Below are 18,166 nucleotides of genomic sequence, written 5' to 3'. Positions count from 1 at the left end.
ATAATTAATCATCTAGAAGGGTAAAGTTGTGTGATTTTTAATATACTCTCTGCTTCATGTTACTTAGTAAGCTGGATTTGCTGAAATCTCAAGCTATAATAGTCATATGTACCAAAAGCAACTAGAAGCTACACTGGGCACTTGAAAGGTAAGGTCTAGTTCACACTTTGCTGGGAAGAATAAATTTGACTGGGGAAAAATAAGTATTTCAAGGCTCATGCAAAGACACTACAGACATCTGCAAAATGGGGCAATGGAGCTTGTCCTGCACTTTGCTGAGAAGAAAAGGATTTATTCAGACAAAACAGCACCTGCAAGGCTATGGACTATAAACAATATCTACAGCTGAACAAAACAAAAGCATATATGAGATCAATGAAAAGGATCCAACGAGAAGCAAGAAGACCCCAAAGTGAAATATTGTTATTGGACTGAATCATGCTATGAATGGTCTGTAGAGATATAAAAGTCTATGGTTTTCTGTGGTTGGGTTAGACCTCCTTGCAAGTACCCAGCTTGAGCCAGCCCTACTGCTGTTCTACTCCGTTTTTTTTTTCTTTTTCTTTCTGATAATTTTGTTTCCTGAAAGTCTGCTCTGTGATTGGTTATCAGACCTTACCTGAACGTTTGCCTGTGGAGTTCTAAAACTCAGACTCCAGAGTGAACCATTATCAGGGAGAGAAGACACCTGAAAGTTTGTTTCACAAACAGGTATCAGGCCCCTGGAGAGAAGGTCAGCAGTGTTCGGCTTGGCAGATTTCCTTCATGTAGTAAATAATAGAGACAACCTGCTGCCGAACTCTTTTAAGTCATGCTTTTCTTTGAGAAAACTAAACATTGTTCTGCAGTAAGTAGGATCCTAAATTATTCTCCCATGACAGGACATTATGGGAGGCCATGTCAAAGGCCCTACAGAAGTCCAGAAAGATTACATCCGTAGCCCTTCCTTTGTCCACTGATGTAGTTACTCCATCCTACAATGCCACTAGGTTGGTCAGGCAACAAGCTTTTTTATCATAGCTTAATTATGTTCCATTATTTTTTCCACTTGTAAATTCATCTCCAAAATCAGTTATTAAATCTGCAGTTCGTATTTTATGAGACAAATCGAGAGCTATGACAAGTACATGCAGGAATCTGTCTCATCATTCATCATCCTTCATTGTCCTCCTGGAGACTCCTGACCTTCCACAGAACAAAGTCACAAACAGCTTCTATAATTTACTGCCAGATCAGAGCAACCAGAGTGTGCGCACAGCTTTTGAAAGGAGGATTTCGGTGGAGAAGCAAGGAGCTGGCATGCCCTCGGGACTCATGTCCAGGGTGCAGGGACTGATGCCATGTTAGACGGTAAACTTCATGCCGTCACTCCAGCTGTGTTAGGGCTTAGCCCTGCAGATGTTCACCACCTCAGCATCTGGTAGGACAGCAGAGCTGCTGGTGCCAGGCTTTTTGTGAGTTGCCATAGGGCTAGACAGGTTGGTCAGGATCAAGTACATTACTGGCATCTTCGGCAAAAGTTTCATATACTGGTTGCCTTCATTTTTGTTGCATCAGACACCCTGGAGACACTGGGCATCTCTCTCATCTCGTCTTGCTGGACATCAGAGTCTCTTCTGTGATCAACAGTGCAACAAGTGTGTCCATTGCTCTTCACTTCACAAATTCTCCAGGGTGGAATTGGCAGTTTAAGTTAAGCATGATTCAGGATTTTCAGCCTCTGCTGGCAGGGTGCCTTTGTTCCCAGTACACCTTAAAAGGTCTCCAGAACCTTGAGTTTCCGTCCCTTGCAAGAGCCACAAGGAAACTTAACAAAGCTGCTTCTACTCCCACTTTTTAATGTAGCTGAGAGTCAATACAACCAGCAAAAAGAGCAGGACTTGAGAGTCTTTCTACAGAGACCCAAGAATGTGCAGAAGTGCTGACCAAAACACTAGCTGAACATGAGGCATGGCCTAAAACACATAGTTATGCTACACAGTGAATGCCTAGTGGATAATATACAGCAAGAGGCTGCTGCTCTCATGCCCTTGTTGCATGGATCCTGTGCCCAGACTTGACTGGGACCACACCTCAATAAAGCTGAGTGCTGGAAAAATGCAGACTATGAAACAGCCTCTGTCCAAGAAATCTTGCCTTCAAGACCTGATCCTGAAATTAAATCTATGTGGATAGAGCCTTGTATGCTCCAGGGTTATACCTGGAGCATTGCATGAGGGAAGGTGCCCCAAAATAGGTCAGTCAGAACAAGTCCTAAGCCAATGCCACATGCTGGGCCAGAAAGCACTTTAAAGAAGAAGCAGGAGAAGAGAAACAACTGCAAATGGAGGAATGGACCTTAGCTCTGTGTGTTACCCACAGCCCTTTAACTTTCACACATTTGGTAATGGTGTGGACTTCTGACCAAACCAGCAGTTCCAAGTCCCTCCTGATCCCTGTTGCTGAGCTTCCTGCAGACCAGTCCAGCCCATACTCCCAGATCTTAGGTTCTGCTGATGTCTCATGTGGATTGGATCAGGGAAAATAAGATGAACAGTATCAACCCACTAATTTCCTCAGATGCTGGGTTGTCTTCCCTAACCACTGTGGCTCATCTTTTCTTTTCCTTTCTATCCCTTGGATTATTGATGTGGAGTACTCTTGTTCAAAACACTGTGCCAAGCCTTGAGACCTTTAATCACCTGGTCATTAAAAAAAAAAAAAAATTACTCATTTTTAACACCAGATTTCTACTACAATAATTCATAACCTCTTGAAAAATGGTTGAGGCAGGCATTACTTTTCCAATGGGCCTGTCCTCCAAATGTGCAAGTTGCCTCCTTTAGACAACGACAATATCCAGCTTGCAGCAGTGAATTTCTGGTTCTGCGAAAGCCAATGTAGCCCTCAGAGGTCTGATTTAGTGCCTGCAGATGTAACCAAGCCACAGAGAACTCCAAGGGAGATGAGGAGCAAGCCTTCTCCCAGAGACATCAGCACCTTGCCATAAAGTCCCTGGACCACCCTACCAAGAGGAGGGAAGGAGCAGCATTTGACCCTGCAGAAGATGCTCAGCATGGCCATGTCTCCTCCTTAGGAAGCAGCACAGCAAGTCAGGACAGTGGGGTGACCTTTGGGTCTCTCCTGTTGGCACTGGCATGACTGGGGCTGTATAAGCTGGGATTTTGGATCATGATTAAGACGGTTTAACCAGGCTTGATTTCCTTCAGCGCATGAGGATGTGGGGAGAAGTTATTTATGCCCTTTAAAAAAGAGGTGTACTTAAACAGGGATTGAAAAATGTGGTCTCAAGGGTCATGTTGTGAGCAGTGCTGGCTTTTGCAGCCCTCCTTGCTTTATTTGTGAAGCAGACAGAGGGAAACTGTTTTCCTTGTGCTCATGAATGATTTTGCTGGGCAATTACCAGGCTAGATGAGTCAGGCATGTCCCCCATATTTTGATCAGAACTGTCTTGCTAGCAGCTCTGCATCCCAGTAACTGACAGTCTTGTAAATATTTATGAGCTAATTCCTCGTTATTTCTGAGACCCCACAGTTGCTGCATGTGGTCTGAGCCTTCTTGAGTTCACAGACATTGCTTCAAGCTTGTCAGCACACACACACACACAGACACACAGAATGTGCTGGCAAAGAAAACGGAGGCCCAGAAATAAAGCATGAAATGAAAGCTGTAAATGCATACGGTTCCCCTCCTGGAAGTGGTGTCTGCTAGCCGAGAGTCAGTTTTGTTTCCCTCACAGGGCGTGCAAGGAAAACTGAACTGAAGGAACTGGTAAATGACCTTCAGTCAGATCCTACCTCATGGCTTTTGCTTTTCTGGCTCTCCTGATTTATTTCTCCTCCCAGAAAAAAAATACACTCTGCTGTCTTTTCCCTTGTGGCAGTATAGTCTGTGGCTGCCATTTGAGTGTGCATCATATTTTGGCAGACCAGCATCCCCTAAAGAACACGGACACACCCCTGCCAAGATATCCAACCTCCACAAACCTTCTGTCACTTTCCCAGCCCTTTATTCTTTACACCTGCATAGCTCACACCACTGCACAAGCCATGGACATCAGCAGTTATAACCCCTCTTGTTTGGATTGTTTTATTTTCTTTTTTTTGTCATTTTGGTTTGGTTTGGTTCACTTTGGTTTTGGGGTGTTTTTTTGTTTTGTTTTGTTCTTTTGGTTTTGTTTTTTTTTTTCAGGGAGCAACTCACTTCTTCCTAGCATTTCTTAGTACCATGTGGAGGGCCACAGGTAATTTCTATTAGGATTTTTTTCCCTCCTTCAATTTCTAACTTTCTGTCCTTCCAGCTGATAAAGATGCAACCTGTAGCTTTATATGCAGCCAAGAGATAGTGACTAGTCATGTCTCAGCCTCCACAAGTCTCAATGCTGCTGAGTGCAGTGCTTAGCTTTATCTTGTCCTCAGCTTGCTGTTACAATGAGAGGACGGAGGAGAGCAAAGCAACCTGACTCAAAGAGGCATTGAGTCATGCAAGTTGTTGCCTTGTTTTCTCAGGATCTGAAAAGAGGAGAGAGGAGAAAGTCTCCATTAGTCAGGACTGTGAAAATTTTGGGCAATTGGTGTGAGAGCTGAAGAGCGGATTCCCATTACCCCTCTTCTCTTTCATTTGAACAAATAACACTGAATCAGAGACAGCACAAGGGTTTCCAGCCAGGAGCATTGTCTGTTAGTGATGATGCAACCTGTGCAGTCCAAACCACTTCCAAATCTGTGGCAGTATCAATTTTGTCCACTATCCATCAAACACCCATGTTTTGTGCCTCAGGACACCTGCAGAAATTTGACACTTCTTTGTCAAAGAAAGCCAGGGGATAGCCAGTGCCAACAGCCAGCAAAGTGATACACATAGGAAAGAAAGAAAGCAGCAAAGATCCTCACCATCTGCATCCAAGACGGTTTCCCAAGTACTGGTTTTGCACACATTCAATCTAACTGATTTAGTGTAATACCTCTGTGGAAGAAGTTGTTTCATTCCTGGAAGAAAGAGCCTATCAAATGGCATGTTTCTTTGTGAAATATCTTGTCCCAGAAAGGTTCAGTCATGTTCATTGTCTTGCATCACCAAGGATGCAAACACCAGGGAAAAACAGCCATCGTGGCACCCCTCATTTATTTCTGAATGGTTTGGTTTGTGTTTAAATTAACAATAGTTTGCAGTGGATTGTAGCCATCTCCCAAATGAGGTCAATGGGAATTGTTCAGCTGACTTGAATGGAAGCTGGATCAGACCCCATTATGCTACATATAATAGACAGTTCTTATGACACGTACCCTATTTTTATTTGTACTACAGATTTGGGGAAAACAAACAAAACAAAACAAAACAAACAAACAAACAACAAAAAAAAAAAAAGACAAAAGCAGGGTGAAGATTATGACTGAGAATGTTTCAGAGAGCTATCCTGTTCATTTGGTAATAGTGTTTTCAGTTCCAAATCACATGTTCATGGCCTGTGTCAAACACTGAACTTTTGTGCTCAGAAAGGGATAAGCTGCACACACCCCTATGGCAAGCTCTGCTAAGTGTCCTCACCTATCGGCTCCACAGGAGTATCTCTCAACAGCTCATACAAAGTACACAACAGGGATTAATTACTAGCTGATCCCTCTTCATTCAGAATAGCAGAGGAGAGTTTCTCTTCGCTCACCAGCAGACTATCCCATTTTGTACGAGCCTCAAATAATGAGTCGGCTGTGGTGGGTCTTGCAAAATTTCCATTATGCTACTGAGAGTGTATGTTTGATGCCTCCATTTGGTCAGAACTAGGAAAATGGAGTTTAGATTAATCCATGCTTCACTGAACATTGCTGGGCAACACATCACGGTCCTAAGGCCACCTGTTTGCTTGTTCATTCAAGCTAAAGTTGTTGTAGGTAAAACTAGAGTATCTCAATGGCCCCAGACTTTGTCTGCCAGGTTTCCCATGGGGCCAGCAATGTACCTTTAGTTGTTCTAGGACTGCCCTTCAACTACACCCTGGGGCTGCTGGTTTGCCTGATTAGAGACATGGTTTACAGCTTCCCTGTCCCACTACTGCAGGTTTAGATGACAACCACCTGACCTAGCAAGGTGGTTTAGGTCTCCTTGGTTTTCCCACTTGCTCTCTTTCTGCTACAGTGATGAACGCTTTGTCACAAGCGTTAAGGGGGCAGGGGCATTCAACGTCCTCTTGTCATTTTGAATTGGGAGCCCCACAGCGTGAATTTGCTCTGATGAAGATGGCAGACGGCAGCATTCTGACCATATCAAAACATATGTTTGATATTAAAGAAGACAAACTCCACAGGAAGGGCACTTCCCCAGAGCTTGCTGAAACCTGTTAATTCAGCCAGACAGCAGATACCAGGAGTCTATTCCTTATCAAAGTACCTCTGAAGCAAGGGGAAAGAGGAAAGAGGGAGAGAAGACATTTTCCTTGTCCATCTGCCACCAAAAGTGTGCATCCCCCGGGGAAGATGTTCCAGGACGAACATCAGGCTGTTTGGATTCCCAGTTTGCCAGAAATTACTATATCTGGAATTTGCCAAACTATCTGGATCTGAGCATAAATTTGTCGCCAGGAGATCTCTAATTACACGCAGGAAGCTGCCAGGGGAGGTCAGGTACAGGTCACTCTTGTATAACTCCAGCACGAACATGCAGCAACTCAAAAAGCTGCATTATGTGATGAAAACTGTCTGGATTCACATCAGCATAGATATCATAAGTCTTTGCATTGCATATCCACAGACATTATGAAAACACCACTGTGAACAGTGAGGGTGGCATTTTCAAGCATGCTCTGAGAAAGCCAAATTCTCCTGCTGGTGCCAAAATCAGGGGAAGTTCAGCTTCAGGGGCCAGTGAGCAGCACTGATTCTGCAGGTGAAGGGTGAGGGTTGAGTCTTCTACTCCATTTTTCCTTCCCCACGAAATGGAGTGGATCAGGAAATTATTCCTACTGCATCTCACCATGCTTGGTAACACTGTCAACATGCTTGCTGCTGCTCTGCCAAGACAAATTATGTTCCTTGGGAGGACAGAGAAGCCATCCCAAAAGTAGTTACACTCCTCCTGGGGTGCTTCATGGATGTCATCCTGCAGTATCACACTGTCCCTGCAAGACAGATTTGCAGCAGAAGGGTTTCACCACAGATATGGTGTGTCCACAAGCCATTTTTTCTTCCTACTGCTCAGCCAAGCACTGAGCCCGAAACGAACAAGAACAGAATCATAGAATCATAGAATCACAGAGAATAGAATCATAGAATCACGGAGTCATAGAATCATTTTGGTTGGGAAAAATCTTTAAGACCATCAAGTCCAACTGTTAACACTGTCAAGCCCACCACTAAACCATGTCCCTAAGAACATCATCCACACATCTTTAAAACACCTCCAGGGATGGTGACTCCACCACTTCCATGGGCAGACTGTTCCAATGCCTGACAACCCTTTCCATGAAGAAATTTTTCCTCATATCCAATCTGAACCTTCCCTGGTGCAACTTGAGACTGTTTCCTCTTGTCCTATCACTTGTTACATGGGAGAAGAGACCAACACTCTCCATGCTCCAACCTCCTTTCAGGCAGTTGCAGACAGTGATAAGGTCTCCCCTCAGCCTCCTTTTCTCCAGATTGAACAACCCCAGTTCCCTCAGCTGCTCCTCCTCAGACTTGTGCTCCAGACCCTTCACCAGCTTCATTGCCCTTCTCTGAACTCTCTCCAGCACCTCAGTGTCTTTCCTGTAGTGAGGGGCCGAAAACTGAACACAGGATTTGAGGTGCAGCCTCACCAGTGCCGGGTACGAGGGGATGTTGACTGCTCTAGTCCTGCTGGCCACACTGTTCCTGGTACAAGCCAGGATGCTGTTGGCCTTTTTGGCCACCTGGGCACACTGCTGGCTCGTGTTCAGCTGCTGTCAATCAGCTCCCCCAGATCCCTTTCTGCAGCTTTCCAGCCACTCTTCCCCAAGCCCATAGCATTGCCAGGGGTTGTTGTGACCCAGATGCAGGACCCAGCACTTGACCTTGTTAAATCTCATACAACTGGCCTCAGCCCATCGATCCAGCTGGTCCTGATCCCTTGGTAGAGCCTTCTGAAGAAGGCTTTGGCAGTGCGGGGACATCCGTGCAGGCACTGGGGTTCACGTCCTCACTGTGGTGGTGAGCACTGGGATTGCCGGTTTTCTCGGCTGTGGGTGGAGCTGCCTGCTGATCCAGGGAACCATCTGCAGATGAATCACAGATTTCCTTGGAAAAAGTCCTGCCCAGGGGAGATGAGGCAGCCAGCTGCTTAGGTCGACTGTTTCAGGGTTTGAAACTAAAAGAATCACACTTGGCTGCAACCATTTGAAACCAAGGGACTGATAGGTGGTAATGACTGAATGGAAAGAGCTCTTACTAAGAGATGTTGCTGCTGTGCTGGTGCTTTACAAGTAGAGGCATTGCTGAATCCATGGGAAGAAAATTACTTGATCCTGAAATGTCTGTGTACCAAATTAGTTCACCGCGGGGGTAGCCTTATGGACAGGACCAGACTCCAGAAATTAGTGGGGTCTACATTCACCTTTCAGCACATATTTCCCTATGGCTGGCTTAGAGGTGAGGACTCCCAGTGCATGTTCTCTAGATTTTAATTTGGAAAATGACTGTGTGCAACCCCAGTCAGCACAGTGGGATCACAGGGTTGGAGTCCCCTGTTGCAGTGCGGGTACGACATGGACAGCTCTATCAGTTGCCTCTGCAAATGAACCTGGCTCCTAGCTCTATACCGTCCTGTCTATTTTTCATTGTATGTCCAGTTATTTCCCTTTGATTTTTAGTAGTTGTATCTTTGTCAGCTGAAAACATGGAAAGGCTTCAAGCCATTCACACAAATCAGTGGGTAGCAACACTTCAATTTACATCAGCAAGAGTTTTCCTGAGCAGATGCACACAAGGCATTTGCCCATTGAAGGGTTCTCAGATGTTGGTTTGTCAGGTATTGTAGCATTATCCAATAGACACTAAAACAGTGCACAGGAAAACGGAAACTTAACTTTTTTTTTTTGTCTAGTTACATGCCTTATGTAAAGCTCAGATGAACCAGATACCCTCCAGGTAGGAGATATCTGTGATCTGACCCCAGATTTTACAACCCAGGCTCTTCTCCAAATGAATCTCACAATAGAAATAATAAATCAGTCATCAGAAGGTCAGACATTTGGTATCCTAACTCCAACTGTCACCAGCAGATATTTTAAGAAAAGTATCAGAAGAGGTCATGCCTACATCTGTAAAGTAAGATTTTTGCCCTGTGTTCCTCTAAAAGTTTCTAGATAACAGCATTGTGAGGCATTGAAACCATCAGTTTTAATGAGTATTGGCAGACCTCCCCTGTGTGAATTTGTGCAATCTCATATTTTTCAACAAATTTGTTCATACTTTTGGCATCTGTAACCTCCTGTTCATGTAATTGTGCCCTATGTAAGAATTTTTGCTTCCTTGTTGTTAAGTTCATTTCTGTGTTGGGAGAAGCAGCCCGTATAAACTCTGAGTAAAGTTAGAGGGATTTCCAGTGAAGCAAAAGAGGATCTCAGAGTCACAAAAGGATGAACTGTGCATATTTTTAATCATAGGCAGAGATACTTTTATCTCGTGTAAGATTTTAATCTAATATTTTATCTCAAGTTATTTTTAAAATCTTCTTGCTAACAGATAATCCTTTGTCTGGAGTAGCATAAAAGGGCAAATGTGTAGTAGCAGCTACTTGACCGTATGGTAGCTGTCCAAGAAAAATATTTGTACAAGTCTTGCTGAGTCAGGGTATGTTTCCAAATAGGCAGTGTGTCCCTTTCATTGACAGGATTTATCTCATACAAGCCAAATCCAATATCTGCTGCCCTGCACACTCAGGGAGATGGTGCAGAAGTGCAATAGTTTGCAAAGAGACAGCAACCATGTTCAGGACAGTGTATGAGTGTTATAGTGTTGTGTCTGCATGTGGTGCGTCACACGATAAAATAGATTGGCCAAAAAATTTATTGTTTTGTCTAGACAGGTTCCACCTGATGCCCAGACTGTATTTCACAATTTTCCACATCCTAGATTAATGAGAGGACAGATCATTAGCATGCTTTGCTATTGACTTGAGGATCTCACATGCAAGATACATGGATACCAAGTCATCCTGCCTGTTCCCTGCCAGCCGACTCTTGGACTGCGACGTGCTACCGACACCAAGTTATAAATCAGGTCAGTTTCTCTTGAAATGGAGCCGAGCAGCGGCCTAGCGCCTCGCAGATCCTCTTAGCAAACCTCGTCAGGGCGAGTAATGACACCCAAACACAAGTGGCTTCGCATTGCTGGAGGTTTTGATCTGAACATTTTGCGCAGTCCTCGCCAGGAGCTCTTTCCAAACAGGGCACAGCAGCTTCACAGAGACTTGCAGCTGCATCACACATCAGGTACGCACCTGGGGCAGGGGTAGCATCAATCTGAGCAGGGACCACACAATCAACATCCCTTCAGTGCTGTAGGAGTTGTAGAAAAACTCAACATCCTTTGCTTGTGGAAACGTTCACCTTGTTTGCCAGCGCTGTCTCATTCTGCAGATGTGCACCTGCCCAGACCCTGCAGCCAGATGAAAGGAAGGGGTGCAGCCCTGGGAGGAAGGGCAGGGAGAGGGGAGCAGGGCTGTCCTGCTGCTTTCCTTGAGAAGAACACAAGGTCTGGGGAGTTCAGCATCTTGGAGCACCAGGACAGCTCATTGCGTGCCAGAACAGGAGTGACAGCAAAGACACTGGGAGCAAATCCCAGACAAATCCAAGTGAATCCAGCACAGGAGTGAACATGCACCCCTGTTCCCTCCTGCCCTTCCCACGCAGAGATCCTGTGTCATTCTACCTGCTCCCAGCTGGCCACGGGAGGTTCTCTGTCTCCACCACAACCAAAGCCTGCCCGTTCTCCAGTGTCACTGCTGTGAAGTTAGCACCACTTTAAATAAGAAGTTAAAATTAGCACAGCATGAGCTCAGCATCCAAGGGACTGAATAACCCTCATTCATTCATCCGGCACTGCTCATTTCTGCACAGATCCCTCTTCCATTAAGCTGTTGGTTTACATAAAAGTTTGTTAGCCTATATAAACTCCGGAGTTGTAACATCTCTTTTACATAAGAGCCATGGGGGAGGGCAGGTAAACATACGAGTGCCTCAACATGTTCACTCACGCTCAGTAGAAATGTGTAGTGTGGTTATGTCAGAGTCAAAGTAAACACAGAGGTCTATAAATGGCATGGGATTTAAAGCATCCCAGCAGACTGAAAAAAAAACCACCACATTTATTTAATAAACTTAATCAATTAATTAATTGATTTTATGTTAGTCTAAATCTGTCATAAAACACCCTATCAGTTGCCGATGGAACTCTTATTTACTTCATCCTAAAGCGTGGGACACTATGAAACGCTGTGTTAGCACAGAAATACGTCGGTGGTATAAAGTGTGGCCTTCACTTCAGGCTACCACCTCCTGCATTGAAGAAAATTGTAAATACTAGCTTTAAGAGCAGTTTTGAGCTCCTCAGATCTTCCCCTTTTTTACAGTTACAGCTGGCCTCTGCACTGCTGGTATGGAGAGCTGCCTCCAGAGAATGCTCTTGTCCACATACAGCAAGACTATATTAAAAAAGTGAGTTTCTAAAGATTTTCCAGTGAATTAGTCCATACTTGCTCTCCTAAGGTAGAGAAACTTGAAAAACATCCATAACGGTATTACAGCAGGTTCTTATCTTTGATGGAGTTGGTAAGCTGACAGGATTTTTTTTTTTTTTCCTTTCTTTCTTTCTTGCTAATAAGAAAAGTATCCTACTCCTGTATTTGGGAATCACTGACAGCCTCTGATTCCTTTATGAAATATGAAAAGCAGTTTCACATTCACTTCAGAGCTCCACACCAGCAGCAGAGAGGGGCAGCAGCTCCCACATCACCGTGGTGTCAGAGACTTTGTAAAGGCCTCTCAGGACCTCAAGTTTCCTTTGAGGAAGTCTGATGTCATGACTGAAGCTGAAGATGAGAAGTTTTAAGCCGAATGGAAATGGGTGAAGTGAAGGTTTTGAAAGGCACAAGGAGAAATTTGTGCCGAGGGCTGAGTGAAACCTCTTTCTTACCCTGCACGAGGCGTGCTTCCTCACACTGTCCACTCCCACACATGGTGACTCATGACATTGGGGACATCTGCTTGTGTTGCCCAACTCAGGTCATTTGAGGAGGGTTGGAGGGAGGGGGAGCCTGGTGGTGATCATGCTGTGGAAGGTTCTGTCATAGGGTCAACCTTTCAGCCCAGGCTAAAAAAATTCATCTCCAAAGATTAAAAAACCACTTGGTTTTGTGATGAGAAATGGGGGTTCTTCTTCTTGCATCTTGATAAAACATGGCATGCAAGAGCCAGCCATTTTAGTATGATTCACCCCAATCAAAAGTACAAAAAAGTAACTCTTTTCCTAGTTCATTATTGACTTTTTAGAGAGGATAATGTTTACACAACACTTATTTTTTTCTAAGATTTCAAGCATGATGATGCACAGAAAACATTTCCCATTGTATTTGGGGAAAAAAAAAAAAATATATATATATACACACACACACACACACACACACACATATATATATATATATATATACGTACTTATGCTTTGCCTGGCTAATTGTTGTCAGGAAGTTTGATTTACTCCTAAATCTGATTGTCAAATATTTGCAATGAATTTTAAAATAGGTAAAATTCCCATAGACTTACTGAAGGAGTTCATGCTCAAGAATCATGTGCAGAAAAAGGAGTTAATGGCTTTTCAGATAAGCCGATCAGTGACAAGTTTTTCTCGGCTGTGTTCAACAGACAGCAAACTCACTTTCATTTGGACATTACACCATGCTCTATTTCTCAGCACGTCAATGTGTGAAATCAGAACCCAGGCACAAATGCCAGCAGAAATCAGGGGCGAGGCAGATGTCATTCCCATCTACATGAGACATCTTTCACATTGGGAAAGTGATCAAGGGACTCCAGCCCGTGCTGCTGTAAAAACACCTTCCTTTCTCTCCTCCTTGCATCATTAGTGTCAGGACAAGGACCCATCATGCCGAGGGCCCAGCGCTTGACTGCTGGGGCCCGTATGTTGTCCTGCAAAACAGCCTCCTCCAGGTCAACCTGACTGGCTGCCTCATTTGAAGCATCTTATTGAGTCTATAGTCTCTTAATGTGTTCCTGTAGCATCCAATTTAACCCACCAAAACATGCCTTTGAGCACACATAGTAGGCTAACTTATAACTGCAATTGTTTACAGTATAACCATTGTGATATTAAAGCAGTAATAAATCTGTTTTAAGAATATTAAATGCATCAGAAATTAATCCAGAGCTGAAGAAGGAAGAGAACAGAGAGATCAGAATCACTATAATATTTTTTCTGATATGTCTTTATTTATAAAATATTGCACACATGAGTTACACAGGTTGAGATAATGAGAAATGTACATCTCTGCTTGGGATGCCTTTCAAAGCCATCATTCACAAAATGTATAACAAATAATCACATGATAATAACTATTACATATCTTGGAGAAAGGAAGCCAGACAGCTGAGTTTAGTCCACAAGGTGTTTGAGAAGCAATTCCTCTAAATCAAACTTGATCACATTGCAGGCAGTGTCCAATCAATTATGGAATTTAACATTTTAACTCACATTTTAAATGCAACTGTTAAACAGAGTCACAGGAGCATGAGAGGATTTCTGTGTTGTTTGGTGGATCAAATTTCACACTGTGTCATCCAGGATAAGTATAAATGCTGCAAACACTCTGGGCAGGGCCCTTGCAGAGGGGATGTGTACATCAACCGTGCTGCAGATCTTCTCCTCAGGGTTCTCACCCAGTGTCACGGACTGCAAGGCTCCTTCTGCCATCAGTTGGAACAAGAACCAAAGCACCAAAATGTCCATTTTTGGTTCATCTTCTTTGTCGGTGTGAATTATAAACCCAAACCAGAGAGTACAAAATATTTTTGCTCACCATCAACTTTTTGACTAACAAATTTTCCTTTCTCTTCTACTCTCTCACAATCCTTTTGTTTCTTCACATTCAAAATAACTCGAGTTATGTAATAGTTATATTAGAAAAGTCTCTACATCTCTGGAGTAACAGACTATATAACATTCGCTGAAGAAAACAGAAGTCTTAAACAAAAGGAGGAGAAAAGAAAGCTGTGAAAGAAGGCAAATCATTAAATTCAATCTCCAGCTTTTAGCAAGCTGCAAAGTATACAAAAGGAGGAAATTCTCAGGGTAAAATCCAGCCACATGCCAAGGCACCAGAAGGTCTCTCTACCATTTAATCCTCAAAGGACATCGCCATTTAGGTGCTAAGCCCTCCTGCTGGACCACAACGTAGACGTGATTATCATCCTTGGAGAGCATGCGGCAGAGAGCTTCTCTGTGAGTTCATCTTGAAATTATGTCTTTCCTCCTACTACACAGGCAGCATTTTACGTCCCATCCTGCAGTCACTCACTGTCACACAGTTCAATGCATGCTTATAGTGCAAAGGCTGGAATGCTGGACAAGGAAAACCAAATTTTCCACACTCTTATAAATGCAGGCCCACGTTGACCTGAATGCAGGATAGTTGGGAGAAGGATTTGGGCTAGAAAAGTGCAATGAAAAGGGTACTCTTCCATGTTTGCGAGAGTCCCTCTTTCAAAAAGAAAGTGAGGAAAGCTTCACAGCATGTGACATTAGAGGCATAAAACTTCACCCCACATGAAAACAAGAAGAAAACAGTGACTGGCATTTCAAAGAAGTCTAGCTGGGGGAAATTGAGAGAGAGTGACTGAAGCCAGCCCTGCGATGCTAGAAGGCAGAAAGGCAGACCATCATTTGGACTGTAAACAGGTGTGTTTGCTCACATTAGCATGTGGTACAAGTTTTTCAAATTGTTCTTGCTCCCCTTCTTTGGTGCTACCTGAGTATAAGTTCTGACCCTGCCCTCCCTGAGGGGAGCAACAAGACCCCTGCTGCTGTGAGTGCCACAAGGCTCTTGAATTTGCACCTTGTGTTACAAAAGTGGAGCAGCTGCTGGGCTGTGCTCCGGGGCTCAGCTCTGCAGAGGCTGCAGGGATCTCAGCTCAGATGGGGTGCCTCTCACCCCCATCCCTCCAGACTCGCCTCCGCACCCCTGCTGCCACAGAGCAGGGAGGAAAGACGGGTGGCTGACAAAACCTAACAGAATTTAATGCTGAGGGCTGTGAGGTGATCATAATGTAAGTAGCTAAGTAAGGACCTCCAGTAACTGTTTTATTTGAATTTAGGATTTGGGGGATTTTTTTTAAGCATCTAGACCTCACTGTGGTGTCATAGTAGCACGATGGCAGGACTGCTGAATGAGTAAGATAGCACTGGTCATTTTGTGCTCACTGTGCAAATATCCAAGCATTTTTAGCATTTTGATGTTTCTAAGCCCAAACAGAGATTCCTCATTCCTCTCATTGTCTTGGGTAGTTGTGAGCTCTTTGCTTCAAATGAAATTGACATCAGCGGTCTGAAAACACTAGACTATGCTTTTGTGTCCACAAGCAGAATGAGCTAAGATTAGTAAAAAAAACAAAAAGAAAAAAAAAAGAAAAATAAAATTATGATGTATCAGTCATTATCTCACATTACAGGAAAAGAGCAGAGGGAGGTGCATGTTTTCCAGTTTTGTTCTTTGTAATGGTTGGCAAAGCTTTTTAAGCTTATCCTTAAGCTTAGCCCTAGAGATGGCTACTCTCCGCTGCTGTTCCTTGGATAGACCTCACCAGTGCATCCCAGTTATGAAAGCCACACCAGCCACTCACTCACTGTAGCTCCTGCTCTGGGGGGATAACACACATTCCTGCCCTGGCTAGGTTTCACGTCAGTGATGGGGATCTGGGACAACTGCTCCTTGCTGCCCAACCAACGAAAAGGTGAAACCTGTCCTCAGAGGAACACAATTTTCTCTGATGCTGGAGTATACATTAAAATCCAGAGAACTTTTAGCAGATAAACAATATCTGGTGTTTGGAGGTCGACTGTGGACAGTGTGTAACCAGGGTAGTCTAACCTTTGTCCTGTAGATGGACAAGTTGCAACACTTCATGTGGTGTCTGAACTCGCCTTTTTTCCACCTCTCTTGACTATTAGATTGTCTCTGAAGGCCACTGATGACGGGTGTCTGCCTTCCTTACTTCTGTGCCTGTAAACTGCAGCACAAAGTCAGGTGGCCACCAGCATTGCAGTGGGACTTACAGGGCTTAGAAGCTGCTGTCAGGAAAAGAAAACCAGAAACACCAGGCAAAGACAGAAAGGGAAAATGAGAGAAATAATTAACACAACCTACCACATTTCTGCAACAGGAGCTGCATTTCTCCCTGCTCTCAGCACAGTGAGGACCATACTGCAGGCAGAGGCAAATAAATACACCTAGGAGACCTACCAGGTACACAATCAGGCCTTTGGGATGAATTTCTCCCTTAGCAACAATAGGCTTTGGTGCAGGGGAATGCAGGAAAGATGGGATGCAATGCTTGAAGCAAGATTTGGGTGAGATCTTAACAAACATCAGATGAACCTCAACGTGGACTTCCAGTTTGGCTCGATGCTTGACAGGCATTTGCTCATCCGTGTAACATGAGATGAGGAAGGTTGCCAGTGGTCCTGCAGGCTCCAGTTTTAACTTTGTCAATGTTATGTTCATGAGTGCCAAGAGAAGGTGGAATTTAAAAGAAAAAAGAATGTGGCTATGGCTTCAGAAACATACTTTTTCTATAAAAGTAAGTACACAAAAAATAAAATAGTAAAAAGTATCCCCAAAAAGATTGAATTCTGCAATCTTTTTTTTTTTTTTTTTAATTAAACTTGAAAACGTCTGAGGAAGGGAAGAAAAAGGTAAAAGCCAAGAGCATAAATGCAGAAGGACATGGAAAGACCTGTTAGGAGGGGAAGTGCCACCGGCAAAATGTTGGTTTGCTTTCCCTGGTGGACTCTGCACTCCTGGAAATGCCCAATATAGGTAATGAGTTAGCATGGCCAGGACCTTCACCAGCCCAAGGAGTTGAGGCCTGGTGGCCAGGTGTCAGCCTTGTCGTTTGGAAGGCATAGTCCCACACCCACTCAGGAAGTATATCCCACCGTAGACAGGTGCAGTCCACACATCTTGCTTGGCAGAGGAATGAGCTGTTTCTCCTTCCACTAAAGCAGGTCTTTGCACAGAGCCACCTCTTGGGAGCCCATGGGTTGGTCTGAGTCAGTCTGGACATGTGGACATGGGGGATCCCTTAGGCACATCCCTCAGACTGACGGGGTGGCCACAGCCTTCTCATACATGCGCTCCAAGATACGGTGGATGCTGGCAAAGCTTGGCCGGTCAGCAGGTAGCTTGCTCCAGCAGAGACGCATCAGGTTGTAGAGCTCCAGGGGACAATTGTCTGGGCAGGAGAGGACATTCCCATCCCTCACATAGTAGATGACCTCCTCATGAGCCATCCCGTAGTAGGGCTGCATGCCGTAGGAGAAGATCTCCCACAGCACCACCCCGTAGGCCCACACATCGGACTCGGTAGTGTAGCGGTTGTAGAAAATGGACTCGGGGGGCATCCAGCGGATGGGGATGGCGTCATTCTCATTCGCTTTGTAATAGTCGGCTGAATACATGTTCCTTGAGAGACCAAAGTCAGCGATTTTGACCACCATGTTCTCCCCAACCAGGCAGTTCCTGGTGGCCAAATCCCGGTGGACAAACTTGCGCTCGGAGAGGTACGCCATGCCGGCAGCCACCTGCTTGGCGATGCAGAGCTGGCTGGTGCAGCAGAGAGCCAGCGGGTTGGGCAGGCGGATCCGCGCCTCCAGGCTGCTGCGCACCAGGCTGCAGAGGTTGCGGGGAGAGCGGTCGCGCAGGTACTCATTGAGATCCCCGTAGGCCATGTACTCGAACAGCAGACACATGGGTTTCCCAACAGCACACACACCTGGAACAAGACAGAAGCGCCACAAAGGTAATTTGGGTAGTGAAAATGGCTCTGTTGTGCAAAACTGAAAAGATCCCAAAATACTTACACAAAGAGAAGACTTTCTAGAGTGTGCGAAGGGACAGAGAGACTGATGAAGCATGTAAATATCATCAA

The 18,166-nt window shown here is 44.6% G+C and overlaps 1 protein-coding gene across 4 annotated transcripts in view; it reads right to left on the bottom strand.

Annotated features, from left to right (window-relative positions):
- Positions 1 to 13,431: 13,431 nt before the first annotated feature.
- Positions 13,432 to 18,166, bottom strand: part of MUSK (muscle associated receptor tyrosine kinase) — a 56,948-nt gene continuing 52,213 nt past the window's right edge. For all 4 annotated transcript variants that reach the window (XM_065861552.2, XM_065861551.2, XM_071802059.1 and 1 more), the window contains one exon: positions 13,432 to 18,010. In XM_065861552.2, the coding sequence (XP_065717624.1) occupies positions 17,334 to 18,010 (677 nt within the window). In that variant the 3' untranslated portion in view covers positions 13,432 to 17,333. The remainder of the gene's footprint in view (positions 18,011 to 18,166) is intronic.

The sequence above is a fragment of the Patagioenas fasciata genome, chromosome Z (genome assembly GCF_037038585.1).
Source record: "Patagioenas fasciata isolate bPatFas1 chromosome Z, bPatFas1.hap1, whole genome shotgun sequence".
In the NCBI taxonomy this organism is placed as follows: domain Eukaryota; kingdom Metazoa; phylum Chordata; class Aves; order Columbiformes; family Columbidae; genus Patagioenas; species Patagioenas fasciata.
The sequence above is the reverse complement of the archived record's forward strand: the minus strand, read 5'-3'. Positions and strand labels throughout refer to the sequence as shown.